This window comes from Carcharhinus amblyrhynchos, chromosome 6, assembly GCF_965287045.1.
Source record: "Carcharhinus amblyrhynchos chromosome 6, sCarAmb.v2.hapA, whole genome shotgun sequence".
Taxonomy (NCBI): domain Eukaryota; kingdom Metazoa; phylum Chordata; class Chondrichthyes; order Carcharhiniformes; family Carcharhinidae; genus Carcharhinus; species Carcharhinus amblyrhynchos.
Window position 1 is genome coordinate 6,454,206 of NC_137329.1, and position 18,182 is coordinate 6,472,387.

The following is an 18,182-nucleotide window of genomic DNA, read 5'->3' on the forward strand; positions in this document are numbered from 1 at the left end:
ATCAGGGGGTTTAACAGGGTAAATATGAGGGGTTATGGGAATAGGGCCTTGGTGGGATTATGGTCGGTGCAGAATCGATGGGCCAAATGGCCTCCTTCTGCACTGTTGGAATTCTCAGATGTAAAGATTAGGGACATTCTGACTTAGCACTAGAAGTGGCTCATTAAAGGGAAATATATATTTTTGATTGCTACAATAATTATTGGAAATAATGATCATGTGTGCATGCGTTTTTGGAGGGAAAGGACAAAAGATGAAAGATAGGCGGGGCATGATTGGATGCATAACCCACTGTTACCATTGAGGTTATGTTCAGAGACACACACGCACCTATCCAGGAATGACAAGAGCTCATTACAGGTCACCGTAATGACAGACTTGAGCTGCATTTTAGAATTCTCAGTATAGGAAGTGGATTTTCCCAGTGATTTAAACAGGCTGAGGCGTTCAAGTCAGGCGACACTAATGTAAAAAAGAAAGCCAGATATGATCTAAGGAGATCCATCAAAGATGCCAAAAGACAAAAGCAGATCAAGCTCGAGTCCCAGGCCAGCCACACCAACCCCCGCTGACGATGGCAAGGTCTGTAAAACATATCAGGCTACAGGATGAGATCAATACACTCTACACCAGTTTTCAGCAAGAAGTCAGCGAGAGCATGCCCTCTACCCTGGAAGCCCTGAATGAACTTGTATCTGGGGTCACCACTGCAGATGTCAAAGCAGTTTTCTCAAAGGTCAACCCATGGAAAGTGACTGGCCCAGATGGGGTACCCAGGTGAGCACTCAGATCCTGCATGGATCAGCTGGCGAGAATATTCGCAGACATCATCAACAATCTGAGGTCCCTAACTGCTTCATCCTGGAACCTAAGAAAACCCAAGTAGTGTGCCTTAATGACTATCAGCCGGTGGCTCTGACATCCATCATTATGAAGTGCTTCAAAAGGCTAGTCATGGCACGAGTCAATTCCAGCCTCCTGGACTACCTGGATCCACTACAGTTTGCCTACCACCACAACACGTTCACAGCAGACGCTATCTCCACGGTCCTGCACTCAACCCTGGAATACCTAGATAATAAAGATACCTATGTCAGACTCCTATTTATTGACTACAGCTCAGCCTTCAACAGCATTATTCTCATGAAACTTATTCCCAGATTCTGTGGCCTGGGCCTCGGCAGCTCCCTCTGCAACTGGATCCTGAACTTCCTAATGCATAGACCATAATTAGTAAGGATAGGCAACAACACCTCCTCCACAATCATCCTCAACACCGGTGCCTCACAAGGCTGTGTTCTCAGCCACCAACTATACTCCTTATATACCCATGATTGTGTGGCCAAATTCCCCTCCAATTCGATTTTCAAGTTAGCTGATGACAGCACTGTAGTGAGTCGGATCTCAAACAAAGATGAGACAGAGTACAGAAATGAGATAGAGAATCTGGTGAACCGGTGCAGCAACAATAATCTCTCCCGCAATATCAACAAAATGAAGGAGATTGTCATCGACTTCAGGAAGTGTAAAGGAGAACATGCCCCTGTCTACATCAATGGGGATGAAGTAGAAAGAGTCAAGAGCTTCAAGTTTTTAGGTGTCCACACCACCAACAACCTGTCCTGGATCCCCCCAGGCCGAAGCTATAGTTAAAAAAGCCCACCAACGCCTCTACTTTCTCAGAAAATAAAGGAAATTTGGCATGTCACCTACGACTCTCACCAACTTTTACAGATGCACCATAAAAAGCATTCTTTCTGATTGTATCACAGCTTAGTTAGTTCCTGCTCTGCCCAAGACTGCAAGGAACTACAAAAGGTTATGAATGTAGCCCAATCCATCACACAAACCAGCCTCCTATCCATTGACACTGTCCACACTTCCTGCTGCCTCAAAGCAGCCAGCATAATTAAGGACCCCACACACCCTGGACATTCTCTCTTCCATCTTCTTCCATAGGGATAAAGATACAAAAGTCTAGTTCACTGAGTCAAGAACAGCTTGTTCCCTGGTGCTGTCAGATTTTTGAACGGACCTACCTTGCACTAAGTTGATCTTTCTCTACATCCTAGCTATGACTATAACACTACATTCTCCACTCTCTCCTTTCCTTTCTTATGAATGGTTTGCTTTGTCTGTATAGCACGTAAGGAACAATCCTTTTCACTGTATGTTTATACATGTGATAGTTATAAATCAAATCAAATCAAATTAAAACATGTCCAGGTACTGACAGTGCTGGCCAGCAGAAGAACCTAGAGAAATTTTGGGATTCTGCTTCAGTTCAAATTGATTTATTCAGGAGGGAGTTGGAATGAGCATTTTGAAATGGCTGTTATTATAATTTCCATTGCTTTTTATCAGCATTAACAGTGAACTGGTTACACATTTTCAAAGCACATAATTAGGTTTCAAGGAAAAAAAGTTTGAGTGATGTTATTGGCTGCGACAGAGTTACAAATTGGAGTAGACAGGATTGGGAAATAAATGATACAACTGATAAAACAGAAAAAACTAAAATATGTTACATTTAAATTCATGGTATGTGGGCATCGCTGGCTAACATTTATCATCTATTCCTAATCGCCCTAAAACTGAGTGACTTTCCGTGGGTCTGGAGTCACGTATAGGGCAGACCAGGTGAGGTCAGCAGATTTCCTTCCCTGAAAGGGCCACCTGTGGGTCTTTACAATGGTTTCGTGGTCATCATTAGACTTTTGGAATTATTCAATCCCTACAGTGCAGAAGGAGGCCATTTGACCTATCTGACAGAGAGAGTATCTGGCTCAGGTCCTTACCTCCATCCTATGTCCATAATTCCACATATTTACCATGGTTAATCCCCCTAACTTTCACATCCTGGGACACTACGGGGCAATTTAACATGGCCAATGCAGCTAACCTGTACTGTGAGAGGAAAGTGGAGCACCCAGAGGAAACCCAGACAGAGAATGTGCAAACTCCACACAGACAGTGACCTGAAGCCAGAATCGAACCCAGGTCCCTGGTGCTGTGAGGCAGCAGTGCTCACCACTGTGCCACCCTCCTGCCCTTAATTTTGGATGTTTTATTGAATTCACGCTGGGATTTGAACCCTGAATAACTGGTCCAGTGACAATTCCACTACACCACCCCCCTCCCCAGAGATTTGTGAAGTCATTTACAATTCACGAAGTAAAAGAGACAGAGAGGAGCCAGTCAGTGCGGCTATTGGAAATGGTAATTAGGTACGTTTTTAAAACAGTTATCACAGTCTCAGCATTAGGATGCAAACAACAGGATGGAGCAAAAAAAATCACAGCATCAGGCCTCAGATTAAAATTGAATGGAAGCTTCCAGACTTCAATGTTACTACACAGACATAAAACCAACCAATGTTCCAGAAGCCAGAAAAATGGGTCATTTATTGACAGCTGTTGATACTTCCCAAATAACCGTATTCTTTATTGTCTTCTGGCTAAGGTGATGAGGGTAAGCAAATTAATATATAGGGCTACAAAGCGTCTGATAGGACCCACATTGATTTGGTAACTGGAGGTTTGCTGAATAATTACTAATCTTGTCGGTGCAGAAGTTTTCATATCGGTTTTTTCATGCTTCTGTATTCCATATTCTTGTACTGCTCAGCTATAATTAGTAATGCATAGCTCTAAAATGAAAAGTTACCAAGGCTATGTTTAATTGCATGCCTTTTTCAGTCTGTAATTAATCCGATTAGTTTTGCCCTGTGAACTCAGTGTTTATCTTTCTTTACATCTCAGAAATCGGGTTCAATTTTCTTCGTTTCCATTAAAGGAATATTCCCAAATAGAAACTTGTAAATGGAATCATAGAAATCCTACAGTGCAGAAGGAGGCTACTCGGTCCATCGAGTCTGCACTGACCACAATCCCACCCGGGCCCTATCCCCATAACCCCAGACATTTACTCTAGCTAGTCCCCTTGACACTAAAGGGCAATTTAGCATGGCTAATCCACCTAACCCAAACATCTTTGGACTGTGAGAAGAAACCGGAGCACCCAGAGGAAACCCACGCAGACACAGGCAGAATGTGCAAACACCACACAGACAGTGACCTGAAGCTGGAATTGAACCCAAGTCCCTGGAGCTGTGAGGCAGCAGTGCAAACCACTGTGCCACCGTGCCAACCTCACTGTGCCACCGCACTGCCCGATGCGGTGACATCAATGAGAAATCCCATTGACTGTGGCGGCCCACCATAGAACCATCATATAATCATAGATTTTTATAGCACAGAAAGAGGCCCTTTGGCCCATCGTGTCTGCTCTGGTTATCAAGTACCTATCCTGATCCCATTATCTTATATGCTGTGGCGTTTCAAGTGCTCACTTAAATGCTTCTTGCCACCCTTTCAGGCAGTGAGTTGCAGATTCCCACCACCCTCTGCGTGAAAAGGTTTTTCCTCAAGTCCCCTGTCCCTTACCTTAAACCTGCTCTCCCTTGTTATTGACCCCTCGGGCTAAGGAGAAAAGTTCCTTGATATTTATCTTATCCATGTCCTTCATTATTTTGTACACCTCAATCATATCCTTTCTCAGCCTTCTCTGCTCTAAGGAAAACAACCCCAGCCTAACCAGCCTCTCTTCATAGTTGAAATGCTCCAACCTAGGCAATATTCTGGTGAATCTTTTTTGCACCCTCTCCAGTGCAATCACACCCTTCCTATCGTGTGACAACTGCACACAGTACTCTAGCCTAACAAACGTTTTATACAGTGCCATCATGACTTCCCTATTCTTATATTCTATGCCTCGACTAATAAACAAACTTACTGCCTTCGGCAATCTATGGACATGCACCCCACGGTCCCTCTGATCCTCTGTTTTAGCATCCTACCATCCATTGTGTACTCCCTTGCCTTGTTCATCCTCCCAAAATGCATCACTTCACACTTTTCACTGTTAAATTTCACTCGCCACTGTTCTGCCCATCTGACCAGCCCGACTATATCGCCCTGTAATCTAAAGAATTTGACTAAAGTAAAATGAGTAGCAGTGAGAAAGCAGAGCAACAGGGAGACATTTAAAACAGTGTTTAACAGAGCCCAAAATGAGATACATGTCATTAATGAGAACAAACATGAGTGGACTCCATGGATAAATTAGGAGATAAGAAAAGAAAGATTTTGTATTATATATAGTGACTCTCATCACGTCGGGACATCCCAAAATTCTTTACAGTTAAAGAAATGCTTTTAAAATGTTATAAGAACATAAGAAATAGGAGCAGGAGTAGGCCATCTGGCCCTTCGAGCCTGCCCTGCCATTCAATAAGATCATGGCTGATCTGTCACGGCTCAGTTCCACATTCCCGCCCTCTCCCCATAACCCTTAATCCCCTCTCTTATCAAAAGCCCATCAACCCGCGTCTTAAAAATATTTAGCGAGGTAGCCTCCACCACTTCAACAGGCAGAGAATTCCAGAAATTCACCACCCTTTGAGTGAAGAAATTCTTCCTCAACTCCGTTCTAAACCGCACCCCCCCCTTATCTTGAGGCTGTGCCCCCTAGTCCTACTGTCCTTTCTGAGCGGGAAGAGTCTCTCCACCTCTATCCTATCCATCCCATTCATCATCTTATACGTCTCAATGAGATCTCCCCTCATTCTTCTAAACTCTAACGAGTACAAGCCTAGTTTATTCAGCCTCTCCTCATAGCTCAACCCCCTCAACTCCGGCATCAGCCTAGTAAACCTCCTCTGCACTCCCTCCAAGGCCAAAATATCCTTGCGTAAGTACGGCGCCCAAAACTGCACACAGTACTCCAGCTGCGGCCTCACCAATGCCCTATATAGCCACAGCAAGACCTCCCTACTTTTATATTCAATCCCCCTCGCTATGAAGGCCAGCATCCCATTCACCTTCCTGACCACCTGCTGCACCTGCAAGCTGGGTTTTTGCGACTCATGCACAAGGACCCCGAGGTCCCTCTGCACCGTCGCCTGCTGCAGTTTTTCTCCATGTAAGTAATAATCCTTCCTACCATTATTCCTACCAAAGTGGACCACCTCACACTTGCCAACATTAAATTCCATTTGCCAGTTCCTGGCCCATTCGCCCAGCCTATCTAGATCCTTCTGTAGACTCTCCACACCCTCCGCGCAATTTGCCGTTCCACCAATCTTGGTGTCATCAGCAAATTTCGACACCATACACTCGGTTCCCTCCTCCAGATCATCTATATAAATGGTAAATAGCTGAGGCCCCAGCACCGACCCCTGGGGCACTCCACTAGTCACCATCCGCCAATCCGAATAGCACCCATTGACCCCCACTCTCTGCCTCCTATTTGACAACCAGTCCTCTATCCACGCTAACACCCTACCCCCAACTCCATGTCCCCTGACCTTCTGCAATAACCTCTTGTGAGGTACCTTGTCAAACGCCTTCTGAAAATCAAGAAACACCACATCTACCGGCTCTCCTCTATCCACCACCCAAGACGCATCCTCATAGAATTCCAGTAAATTTGTCAGACACGACTTCCCCTTAACGAAACCGTGCTACGTCTGCTCTATCAAGCAATTCCCCTCAAGATGCTTCGCTATTTCCTCCTTGATGACGGATTCTAACATTTTACCTACAACAGACGTTAAACTAACCGGCCTATAATTCCCCGCCTTTTGCCTGGCACTCTTCTTAAACAACGGCATAACATTAGCCGCTTTCCAATCTTCCGGCACTTCCCTGGAATCCAGCGATGTCTGGAAAATAACCACCAAGGCATCCACTATCACCTCCGCCATTTCTTTCAGAACCCTCGGATGCATTCCAACCGGTCCTGGGGACTTGTCCACAATCAGCACCCCCCCCCCTTCAGTCTGTCGAGACACATTATGTATAAATGTGGCAGCCAATCTCTGCACAGCAGGCCCCTACAAACTCCCAAAGGTAGGGGAATCTAAAACTAGACGGCATAGGTTTAAGATGAGACGGTCCAGAGAGGCAATTTTTACACACAGAGGGTGGTGAGTGTCTGGAACAAGCTGCCAGAGGTAGTAGTAGAGGCGGGTACACTTTTGTATTTTAAAAAGCATTTAGACAGTTACATGGGTAAGATGGGTAGAGAGGAATATGGGCCAAAGGCAAGCAATTGGGATTAGCTTAGGCATTTAAAAAAAAGGGTGGCATGGACAATTTGGACCGAAGGGCCTGTTTCCATGCTGTAAACCTCTATGACTCTATGCAAACAGCTAGATGACAATAAGTAAACAAAGACTGGAATTCTCTGGCCGTTCGCACCAGTGGGATTCTGTGGTCCTGCCAGCAGTGCAACCCCACTCATGTGTTTCCTGGCAGCATGGAGTGACATCAATGGGAAATCCCATTGGTAGTAGCGGCCCAGATAATCTCAATGCCAGCAAACAGCATGCCAACTTCCACCGCTGGGAAACATGCAGCTGGGAGGCCGGAGCATCCCGGCAATCTGTTTTAGTGATGTCAATTCAGAGATAAGTCTTGGCCGGGACAGGACACCTGGGGTTAAATCCCCTGCTTCCTCAAGATCCTGATAAGGAATCTTGCTGCACTGCCCATTTCCTGGATGAAACCAAGGCTTCACCTGGGGTGGATCTGAGAGGATTAAAAGATGCAATTCAGCTCAGTGAAGCCATAACAAAAGCAAACAAAGCACTAGGATGTATTTCCAGAGGGAGGGGATTGAAAAGTAGAGAAGCTGTGCCACACTATGTACAGTCCTGGTTGTCATATAATTTATGGGGAAGCAATGGCCTAGTGGTTTTATCACTAAACTATTAATCCAGAAACTCAGCTAATGTTCTGGGACCACGGCAGATGGTGGAATTTGAACTCAGTAAAAAAATCTGGAATAAAGAATCTACTGATAACCATGAAACCATTGTCAATTGTTGGAAAAACCCATCTGGTTCACTAATATCCATGATGTGGAGATGCCGGCGTTGGACTGGGGTAAACACAGTAAGAAGTCTCACAATACCAGGTTAAAGTCCAACAGGTTTAGTTGGTAGCACAAGCTTTCAGAGCGCTGCCCCTTCATCAGGTAAGTGGGAGTTCTGTTCACAAATGACACAAACTCAATTTACAAAATAATGGTTGGAATGCGCATTCCATTCCAACTCACATTCCAACTATTATTTTGTAAATTGAGTTTGTGTCTTTATATGCCCTGTTTGTGAACAGAACTCTCACTTACCTGATGAAGGGGCAGCGCTCTGAAAGCTAGTCGCTTGTGCTACCAACTAAACCTGTTGGATTTTAACCTGGTGTTGTGTCACTAATGTCCTTCAGGGAAGGAAATCTGCCTTCCTTACTCGATCTGGCTTACCTGTGACTCCAGAGCCACAGCAATGTGGTTGACTCTCAACTGCCCTCGAAGAGCAATTAGAGGTGGGCAATAAATAATGGCCAGCCAGCGATGCCCATGTCCCACCAATGAGTTTTAAAAAAAGATACAAAATGACTGGAGAGGGTGAAAAAACTGATTCACAAGGAGGTAGCAGAAATTCAAATAGTTATCAAGAAATAATTTCTTGAAAAGCTAAGGTTAAGGGGTGACCATAAGTCTTTCAAAACTATAAAACACTTTGACAGAGTAGAAATGGGGTAATTCCGCTTGCGGAGAATAGCAAAGTGCCATCAAGACGACAGTCACCATGAAATCCAGCGAGGCATTGCAAAGGAACGTCTTTACCCAGAGAGTGAAGAGAATGTGAAACTGGTTTCCGCAGACAAATTGTATACAGCAGTGTTTCCCAAACTTTTCCCAGGATGCGATTTTCCAGCTCTATCCACCCGCAGGATCATCCAGTCCTGCCGAAAATCAAGGGACTATTGTTGGCCTGCCAGATTCCCAATGGTGGGTCCCACCATGGTGGTATGGGAAGATCCTGGCTTTAATGTGGTCTCATTTAAATGCCTTAGTAGGACGCCAGAGAATTTGTAGGGTGGGGGAGGGGGCAGTGCTGGGTAACACAAAACTGCAGTATAGTAACCATCATTATTTAATTATTCAAATACCAACACAGATGGACACTGCTCAGTGTCATCCTCAGAGGTAAACTTTGCAATGTGGAGATATGAGTCATAGTTCACCTTTAACCTATTGCTCTGACAAAATATAATTTTCTTCACAAATGCTGGACTGATTATTCAGTTATAGAATATTTGCCGCCTTGCATTTTTTCAGTCCTAAATATATCTGTGACATTTGCAAAGAGGCGCATCGTGTTTTGGTCAGAGAGGAAACCAATAAGTTGCTTTTTTTGGCAGTCGATTGCAAATGCAAAACTGTTGATCCCTCTGTTCCAAACAGCTTTATAAACATCCTTCCTCATGACAGCTAGTGGACACCAGTGTAAAGCAGCAATGACTCATCAGACCCCAAATCTGCGTATGGCTTTGCAAACAGATGTGCACGAAATTGTGGAGGATAACACTGTTCATAATTCACCGAGACTCCTTAGGCAGCACCTTCCAAACCCTCAACTTCTGGAAGGACAAGGACAGCAGATACCTGGGAACACCACCACCTGCACAATCCCCTCCAAGTCACTCACCATCCTGACTTTATTTTTTATTTAATTAATGGGACATGGGTATGGCTGGCTGGCCAGCACTTATTGCCCATCTCTGGCTGCCCTTGAAGGGCAGTTGAGAGTCAACCAGATTGCTGTGGCTCTGGAGTCTCATGGAGGCCAGACTGGGTAAGGATGGCAAATTTTCTTCTCTAAGGGACATGAGTGAACCAGATGGATTTTTCCGACAATCAACAATGGTTTCACGGTCATCAGTAGATTTTTAATTCCAGATTTTCTTATTGAATTCAAATTATACATCTGTTGTTGCAGGATTCAAACTCAGGTTCCCAGAACATTAGCTGAATTTCTGGATTAATAATCTAGCGATAATACCACTAGGCCATCACCTCCTCCCCTGTTGGAAATATATTGCTGTTCCTTCACTGTTGCTGCAACTCCTTTCCTAACAGTGCTGTGGGTGTATGTACACCACACAGATTGCAGCGGGTTCAAGAAGGCAGCTCACCACCCCCTTCTCAAGGGCAATTAGGTATACGCAATAAACACTGGCCTTGCCAGCAACACCCACATCCCTTGACTGAATAAAAAGATAGTTGGTGGGAGCTGGTGCAATACATCAGCTGGTTCAGTGCTGCGTTCTTTCATTGCGAGCTGCTCTGTGAATCCTGCAGCCAGTCCAAATAACAGATGGAGCAAATCTCAGCACTAAGGCACGCAGGCCTCACTCGCAGCCTGCCATAGCTGCAGTGCCTTTGGTACAAAAGCCAACCAGCCAACCCCAGGGAATATTTATTCTTCTGAGTAGCCACACTGAATACTCCCTGTGCCTGTTCCATGTACAGGAAACGGGAGGACAAAACAGATGGTGTTAAAGAATGCTGTTTTCCTGCATGTATCACAGAGAAGCCAGTCTGCATGCATCGTGCCTCTCAGCACTCACATCAATTTGAATAGGAAAAGCAGGTGTACATTTCAGCTGCTGCACCAGCACTGAATCCTGCTCTGCTGCTATTGGCTGAATTCTGCTGCGTTATTTGTGTGGGGCCCTGTAACAAGTCTCTTTGCCTGTTCCTCTCCAAACATTATTTCAGCCATTTTGATTGCAGCAGGTGAAATCAAAGTTTCTGTAACTGTTTGAAATTTCCTTACTTGTGCACTCTGAGCGCTTGCCTTGCCAGGGCGGCACGGCGGCACAGTGGTTAGCACTGCTGCCTCACAGCGCCAGGGACCCGGGTTTGATTCCCAGCTTGGGTCGCTGTCTGTGCGGAGTTTGCACATTCTCCCCATGTCTGCGTGGGTTTCCTTCAAGTGCTCCTGTTTCCTCCCACAGGAAAACTCTCTCCCTCTCGCTGCTTCACTGTCTGATCATCCTGTCTCTTCAATACCCTGTGATCTCAAGGAGAAATTAGATATAGCTCTTGGAGCAAAAAGCATCAAGGGATATGGGGGAGAAGGGGGGGAAAATCGGGATATTGAAATTGATGATCAGCCATGATCATAATGAATGGCAGAGCAGGCTTTGAAGGGCCAAACGGCCTACTCCTGCTTCTAGTTTCTATGTTTCCATGTCAATACATAATATTGGCAGCAAACACAGCCATTTTTATCTGTTAGAAATATAGTGTCGCTGTACACAAATCGTGTTTTACAAAATATAGACGGAAGCAATTAAAAACATGCTAAGTGAGGACATGATGTATCAAAAACATTTACATACATACATGCACAACAACAAAATCTAAAGATGTGGAATCTGAAATAAAATCGAAAGTGCTGAAGATACTCAGCAGGTCAGGCAATAACTGTGGGAACAAAGTTATCTTTGATGTCATTGACTTTTCATCAGAATCAGGAGATGTTAAAGGTTTAATCGTTGATGAGCAAGTACAGAATCAAGAGAGAAGGGAGGGGGAGCAAAGAACACAAGGGAAGGTCTATGATTGGTTGTAGGGCATTGATTAAATGATGAAAGGGAAGAATGGTGATGAGCAGAAGGGAGTGGCAATGGGTCTAGTGAAATGGAAATGGGGAGGCGATGGCCTACTGGTATTATCACTAGACTATTAATCCAGAAACTCAGCCAATATTCTGGGGACCTGGGTTCGAGTCCCACCATGGCAGGTAGTAGAATTTTGAATTCAATAAAAAATATCTGGAATTAAGAATCTACTGATGACCATGAAACCATTGTCAATTGTTGGAAAAACCCATCTGGTTCACTCCTGTCCTTTAGGAAAGGAAGTCTGCCGTCCTTAACTGGTCTGGCCTACCTGTGACTCCAGAGCCACAGCAATGTGGTTGACTTTAAACTGCCCTCAGGCAACTAGGGTCGGGCAACAAATGCTGGCCAGCCAGTGACACCCAAGTCCCACAAATGAAAAAAACATCAGAACCAGTAACCTGTTACCTGAAAACGTGAAAGCAATAGTAACTACCCAGAGTTATTGAAATCAGAGTTGGGTCATGTAGGTTGTAAAATGGCCAATCTCAAAATGTAGTGCTTTTCGTCAGGATTATATTGAGTTTCAATGGAATCATGTATAAGGCTGAAGGTAGAATTGTCAGAGAGACAGAGAATTAAAATATCAGGAGACTGGAAGCATAACTAGTGCGTATAGTGTAAAATATGTAGATCATCAAGAAAATCCCATCACATCCATGCAAATGTCTTGTGGCCAGCTTGTGATGCATTCTTTGGATAAAAGGTTATTGAGTAGAGATTCAAACTGATTGCCTTTTCTTTTACAGACAGTTACAGATAATAATTACACGAAAGGAAAGATAAAAATTGTCGAAGGCATTTGCTTGCTGTCAAATGATGACATGTACTGGGATGACTTGAAACAGATTAAGATCACGCGAGGAGGAATCCTTCGAGATCACACTTGCATGAAGGCAGAGACTCTGTCTATCCAAGGCAGCACAGACTCACTCGGTGACACAGAGACAGAGCAGCTACTACAGGATGAGCCAGTGTCCGAGTGCAGCAGTGTGAATGCAAGCACACAGGAGAGAAGTGGCCTCCCCTTGCCCGACACTGGCTGGAAGCACAATCGCAAACCCTCAACTGAAAGTGAGGTCTGATCGGAAATAGCTTTTATTTTCCTCTTTCTCCTATGTTCTATTTAAAATATGTGTCTATGGCAACCTCAGACAGTGACTGGGCATGCTCCAGACAGTGTGGGGGCTCGGATTCTGATATATGAAAAAACAACACACTCAACATCTCAACTGAGAACTGAATAGTACTGCTGGCTTTCGCCAGCTACAACACAGTGCTTAACAAGACTGGATAGAAGCCAAGGGATCACAATCTCTCAAAATGTCTGATACACAATGTTAACAGTTTTTGTTCTCAGATTTACATTAAGTATGTGTCTGGTTAAAGCATGAATGTACAGATGGTTATCTGTAGCATGTGTCGGCCCACTTTTCTACTCTAGAGGGTTCTGCTGTTAAAATGGATGTAATTTTGTACGTGGAGCAAAGTCATCTTTCTGGAAAAGACTTTTTGCGCTGTCCGCCAGCCTCTCTGAGCTCGCTCTCTCGAGGAACCGTGTGAAAATCCTTGTAGTCTCAGGTAAGACTTCTGAACAGAAGGGAGAATCTCGAAAGGACGGACTTTAATTCGCCCTTTCGACCTCACTTTGACATTTGGACACAGCTGAAGTTGTAAATGTGACCTGTATTGTCCTGTTGCTTTGAACGGAAGATAAAGAAATTGGCAAATTATTGTACAGAACAAGCTGCATTTGCCCTCTGACTATCTGTCTAAGCACTGACTGACAACTAAGATTTGAATTTTGTACTTTGTTTAAGTTGCTGCCTTCAGTGATTATTAACAAGACTAATTCAGCTACCAAGCCTTAGCCCTGCTTGTAACCACTATGCACGTTAGATGAAGTGTATAAATGTTAGGCCTGAGCAAAATTATTACATTTAATAGTTTCTAAACACTGTACAGACCATCTATTATACAGGCAAATATGTTGGTTGCAATTGTAGGTCAGAATTCAACATTTCAATATTGGATCTGGTGAAGTATGGCAGTGTTATTTCATACTATTGAGTGGCAAAGCAGATGTGGCGAATGGGAGTGAAATTATCAATGGGGAGTAGACCATGATGCGATAAGTGAGAGGTCGTTAATTTGAATTGATGTTGACTTTGAATGACAGGAACTCTGATCAGTATACTGGGGAAGAAAATTAAAATCAAATCACCTTTTAAAAATTGAAGTATCGAACAAAAACAACTCATTAGACACATTCAGTTCCAATCATAGGTGAGATTTCTCTACCTGTCTCTACTATATTTAATATTGATACTCCATGACTTGAATTTCGACTTTGAAAGGAATAAGGATTGGTAAGTCAAGTACCGCAAGGACAAAGTAGTTTCCATAAAGGTTTGTTAATTTAGTAGTTAATTGACTCTCATAGAAGTTATAATGAATTTTCCCAAGCTCTTAACTTATGGCTCTTTCAATGATGTGTCTCAGAGGAGTAACCTTTTAAGTCTGTCCCAAATATCCACTCATTTTTGTGGAAGTCAGTCATTCCAATGGTTTCACAATCAGTTTGATCCCCTGAATGTACAAGATGTAAATCGAGGCTTCAGAGGGAGTGAAGTAGTACACCAGGTCAAAGCTATTCCACAAGTTAGGAGGCAAGCTCCACATTTGCTTTGTTCACAAAGCAGTGGCGTATGTTTCACTGGAAGAGTTCCTTGTCACCTTTGCCTCCTTTAAGTGTAGAAATGCTGTTAGTCGCAGTGAAGTGAGATTGTCTCAGGAACTTCAGCACAGTGCACAGATGATCACTTGTATAGCATAGTCGAAAATAAGTAAGTGAAATTTCACAGGTAACAGTGGAATTGACAATGGGATGTTAGAACTGCCTAATTTCCATTGCTGCTGTCCAATTGCCTGCTGTGTTTTGATCCATGTTATAGTTACTTTGAATAAGAGAGGAGAAAAATTGTTCCTTCCTTAAATCTCCAGCAAGAACTATTGAGTGACACTTCCCCATCTAACTGCACAATTTGAACATGAAATCGATCATCCAAATTAAAGTACTTTTTTCAATGAAAAGATTATAATTTAATGGCCATTTTATGATGCTGCCAATATCATCTGGATAATAATGACTTAATTTATCAGTATAAATCCTGGCTTCATAAGAAACGGACAAGTTACTCGATTTGCTTCAAATTCCATTGATACCTCAGCATTTCAGCTATTAATTATCCTCTCTCTAATTACTGTACACGTTGCAGAGCACCACATCCAAATACTATTTACTATTCCAAAACATTTTCATCTCGATTCCACTAACATTCTTACATAGTCTTTGGAACAAACTTTGAAAGGTCAGCTGCTTCATTAGTATGCTATTTGCATGCTTTTTGATTGCTGCGTTTACAGTGTTGCTTACCATCAAACAAGGAAGGAAAATTATAGCATGGTCAATTGGAGTAACTTAAGTTGATGGAGAATTACTGCTTGATTTACCACTTCCACCAGGTATTGGAACAATGTGCTGTTGACAAAAGTCCTGCTTGTTCTCTTTCCTTCCTCATCAGTTTTTGCCAACAAGTGGTCAATGCTGGAAATAGAACCATGACTTGAGGGTGTTTTGTTTGCAAATCACGTATCTTGGTTTATTTGCTTAGAAATGCATTTCTTTGACCAAATGCCTAATGTTTTAACCTTTTGAGTGCCTGTCGCTTCAACCTCAATGTCTGAAATGGTGCTATTTTATCCAGACCACAAGTTTGGGCTGCTCTTCATGATTGTGTACGCATTTAAACTTGCATTTTTTAAAACAAAAATATATTAACTGGATTATTAACAGAACAAAGCAACTTTCTATGATATAATTATGACAAAAGATTTTAAATATGTAAATATGTGATAAAGTTCTGGAATTGTAAAAAAGACATAAATTGTGATGCACCTGAAAATGGTTTAGAATTTATTCCTTATTAAATAAAGAACAACTCAAAAGCTCATCATATTCTTTTATCATTACCAGTGACCAGAGTATCAGTAATAATGAATACAGTTAACTTTATGAGGAAGTACTGCACCAAGCCTTTTAATCCTTTGAGTGCAATGTTATCATTTTATAGTGTTTCAATAAGGGAAGTTTTTTTAATAAGAAAAATATTTTAAGATTTATTTGATTATTTTTTATGCTGTATGCCACCATCCTCTTTTGTAGTATTGAACTTTCTAACTTTGTGGACTCCAGATTGTTAAATAATGACACAAAAGGGTTTTGTTGCATGGTGTGCAGTTTACTCTTAATCCAGAGTTATTTAATGCAAATTACCTGCTTCTGTTTTTTTTGGCATTGCTGTGTTACTTACATTGCTTAACTCAAGTCATTTTCACCATTTGTTTAAGGCAAAATGACTTCAAATTATCAGGGGGAGACTGTGCGGGAGTTGCGGGGGGGCGGGCGAGTTTTGGTACTCAATGGGTTGAAATACTCAGGTAGTAAGCTAACTGTGGGAATAGTCAGGCGAATTGGTCAGTTTAGGATAATAAATGGCACAATCCTAGGTAATTAACTGATTATAATGTACAGATTTTTGATTTTAACTACCAGCTTTATGGTCCATATTACCTAGCATTTTAACAAAGCACATCATTATTTTCTTTGTGGAGGAAACTAGGTACTTCCGTTGCACTCACTGGAACATCTTGTATTCTACTTTTCAACTTAGAAAATACTATAAAAAGCATAAAGGATTTTAAATGGTTTTGAATATTATTTTACATCCAATAGAAGGGAAAGCAGAATAAATAGACTGAAACGTACATATTGCATTTTGGGTATCAGTCATGCATTTGTCTTCCAGTTGTGTTATAATATATTACTGTTGAGAAGCTGCATAACTAATCTGGGTCTTTGTAATTATCCCAAATTAAAATCTGTAATATTTAAGACAGTCTTGAAACTGCTAACTTTGCTCAGATAGAAAGTGTTTACAGAACAATTGTTTAGTGTGAACTATATATCTGTGTGTATATAAAATGAATTGATTATTAAAATTGAATGTTTTCTACATTTTGTCTCATTTGTGTAATGTTTGAAACTGTGAACTCTGTGAAATTATACATTGATTATTCCTTTCAGTGCCTCTGTCATGATTCTAGTTTCTACTAACTTTTACTAAATACGCCAAGGTGGCCTTGTGGTGCAGTGGGTAGTGTCTCTCTTACTGGACCAGAAGCTCTAAATTCAGGTCCAACACCAAGGGGATGATCTTACTGTTGTGACCTGCTGGCCGATGAACGGGGCGGGCTGATAAGATCGCGCAAGAGCCGAGAAATCAAGTTCGCAACAATTTCTCGCCTCTCGTGATCTTACCAGCACCGGCTATCTGGTGAGGTCAGCCCTGCGTCCATTTCCAGCCTACTAGAGGGGAGAGGCCAGCCAGTGGGGAATGGGGTGGGGGGGAACCCGCTGCTCACTCTGCAGTTACAATCGTTATAGGGGGCAAGGAGGAACCATTGCCACTCTGCAATGGGAAAGGAGGGACGATCAGAGCTGATCTGAGATCCTCCCATACTAATGTACAGATCCCATGCCTTATTATCAGTGCAATGTCACTTCATTTTCCTTCTTGCCTGCCCTTTCTAAATGTTGAGTATCTTTGAACATTCAGTTCCCAGTCATAGTCACCCTGTACCATGTTTCCATAATGGCAATTAGATCATCTTCAATTAAGTCCATATGTGTCTTTAAATCATCTACTTTGATTTGATTTGATTGACTATTGTCACATGTATTAGCATATAATGAAAAGTATTGATTGTAGCGCGTATATAGTCAAAGCATACCGATCATAGAGAAGGAAACAAGCGTCTGATGGCAACAGGGAAGAAGTTGTTCTTGAGTCGATTGGTATGTGACCTCAGTCTTTGTTTCTTTTTCCTGACAGAAGAAGGTGGAAGAGAGAATGCTCGGGATGCATGGGATCCTTAAATATGCTGGCTGCTTTTCCAAGGCAGCGGGAAGTATAGACAGAGTCAATGGATGGGAGACTGGTTTGCGTGGTGGATTGGGCTACATTCATGACCTTTGTAGTTCCTTGAGGTCTTGGTCAGAGCAGGAGCCCATACCAAGCTGTGATACAACCAGAAAGAATGCTTTCTATGGTGTCTCTGTAAAAGTTGATGAGAGTGGTAGCTAACATGCCAAATTTCTTTCGTCTTCTGAGAAAGTAGAGGCGTTGGTAGGCTTTAATTAACTATAGTGTCAGCATGGTGGGGGACCAGGACAGATTGTTGTTACCCGCACATGATATTTGCAGAGCGCCCTTAACTTTGTCTTTTTGACATTATTCCACTTTCTAATTCTAGTTGATGCTCACATTTGTTCTCCTGCCTTCTAGCTTTGCTTGCATCTTTTCTATTTCATGTTACCAGTTTACCTCCTTCTGATTTGAGCTACAGCTTGAGTTGCCGTCCACTGGACAAGCTAATTCCCAAAAGCACAATCAAACTTCCCTGCTAAGGATATTAGTGGCAGTTCTAATAAGGTGTAATCCGTCCATCTTGAAGAGGCCCTCCCTGCCTCAGACTCAGTCCCAGCGCCTTGGAAATCTGATGTCCTCCCTCTACACCAATTCT

The 18,182-nt window shown here is 42.7% G+C and overlaps 1 protein-coding gene across 3 annotated transcripts in view; it reads left to right on the forward strand.

Moving 5' to 3' along the window:
- The window catches only part of lrp4 (low density lipoprotein receptor-related protein 4), a 397,853-nt gene extending 381,239 nt beyond the window's left edge, over positions 1 to 16,614 (forward strand). For 2 of the 3 annotated variants that reach the window (XM_080189863.1, XM_080189864.1), the window contains exon 38: positions 12,287 to 16,614. In XM_080189863.1, the coding sequence (XP_080045989.1) occupies positions 12,287 to 12,622 (336 nt within the window). In that variant the 3' untranslated portion in view covers positions 12,623 to 16,614. The remainder of the gene's footprint in view (positions 1 to 12,286) is intronic. The other variant, XM_080189865.1, reaches the window with a different exon arrangement.
- The last annotated feature ends 1,568 nt before the right edge of the window (positions 16,615 to 18,182 follow it).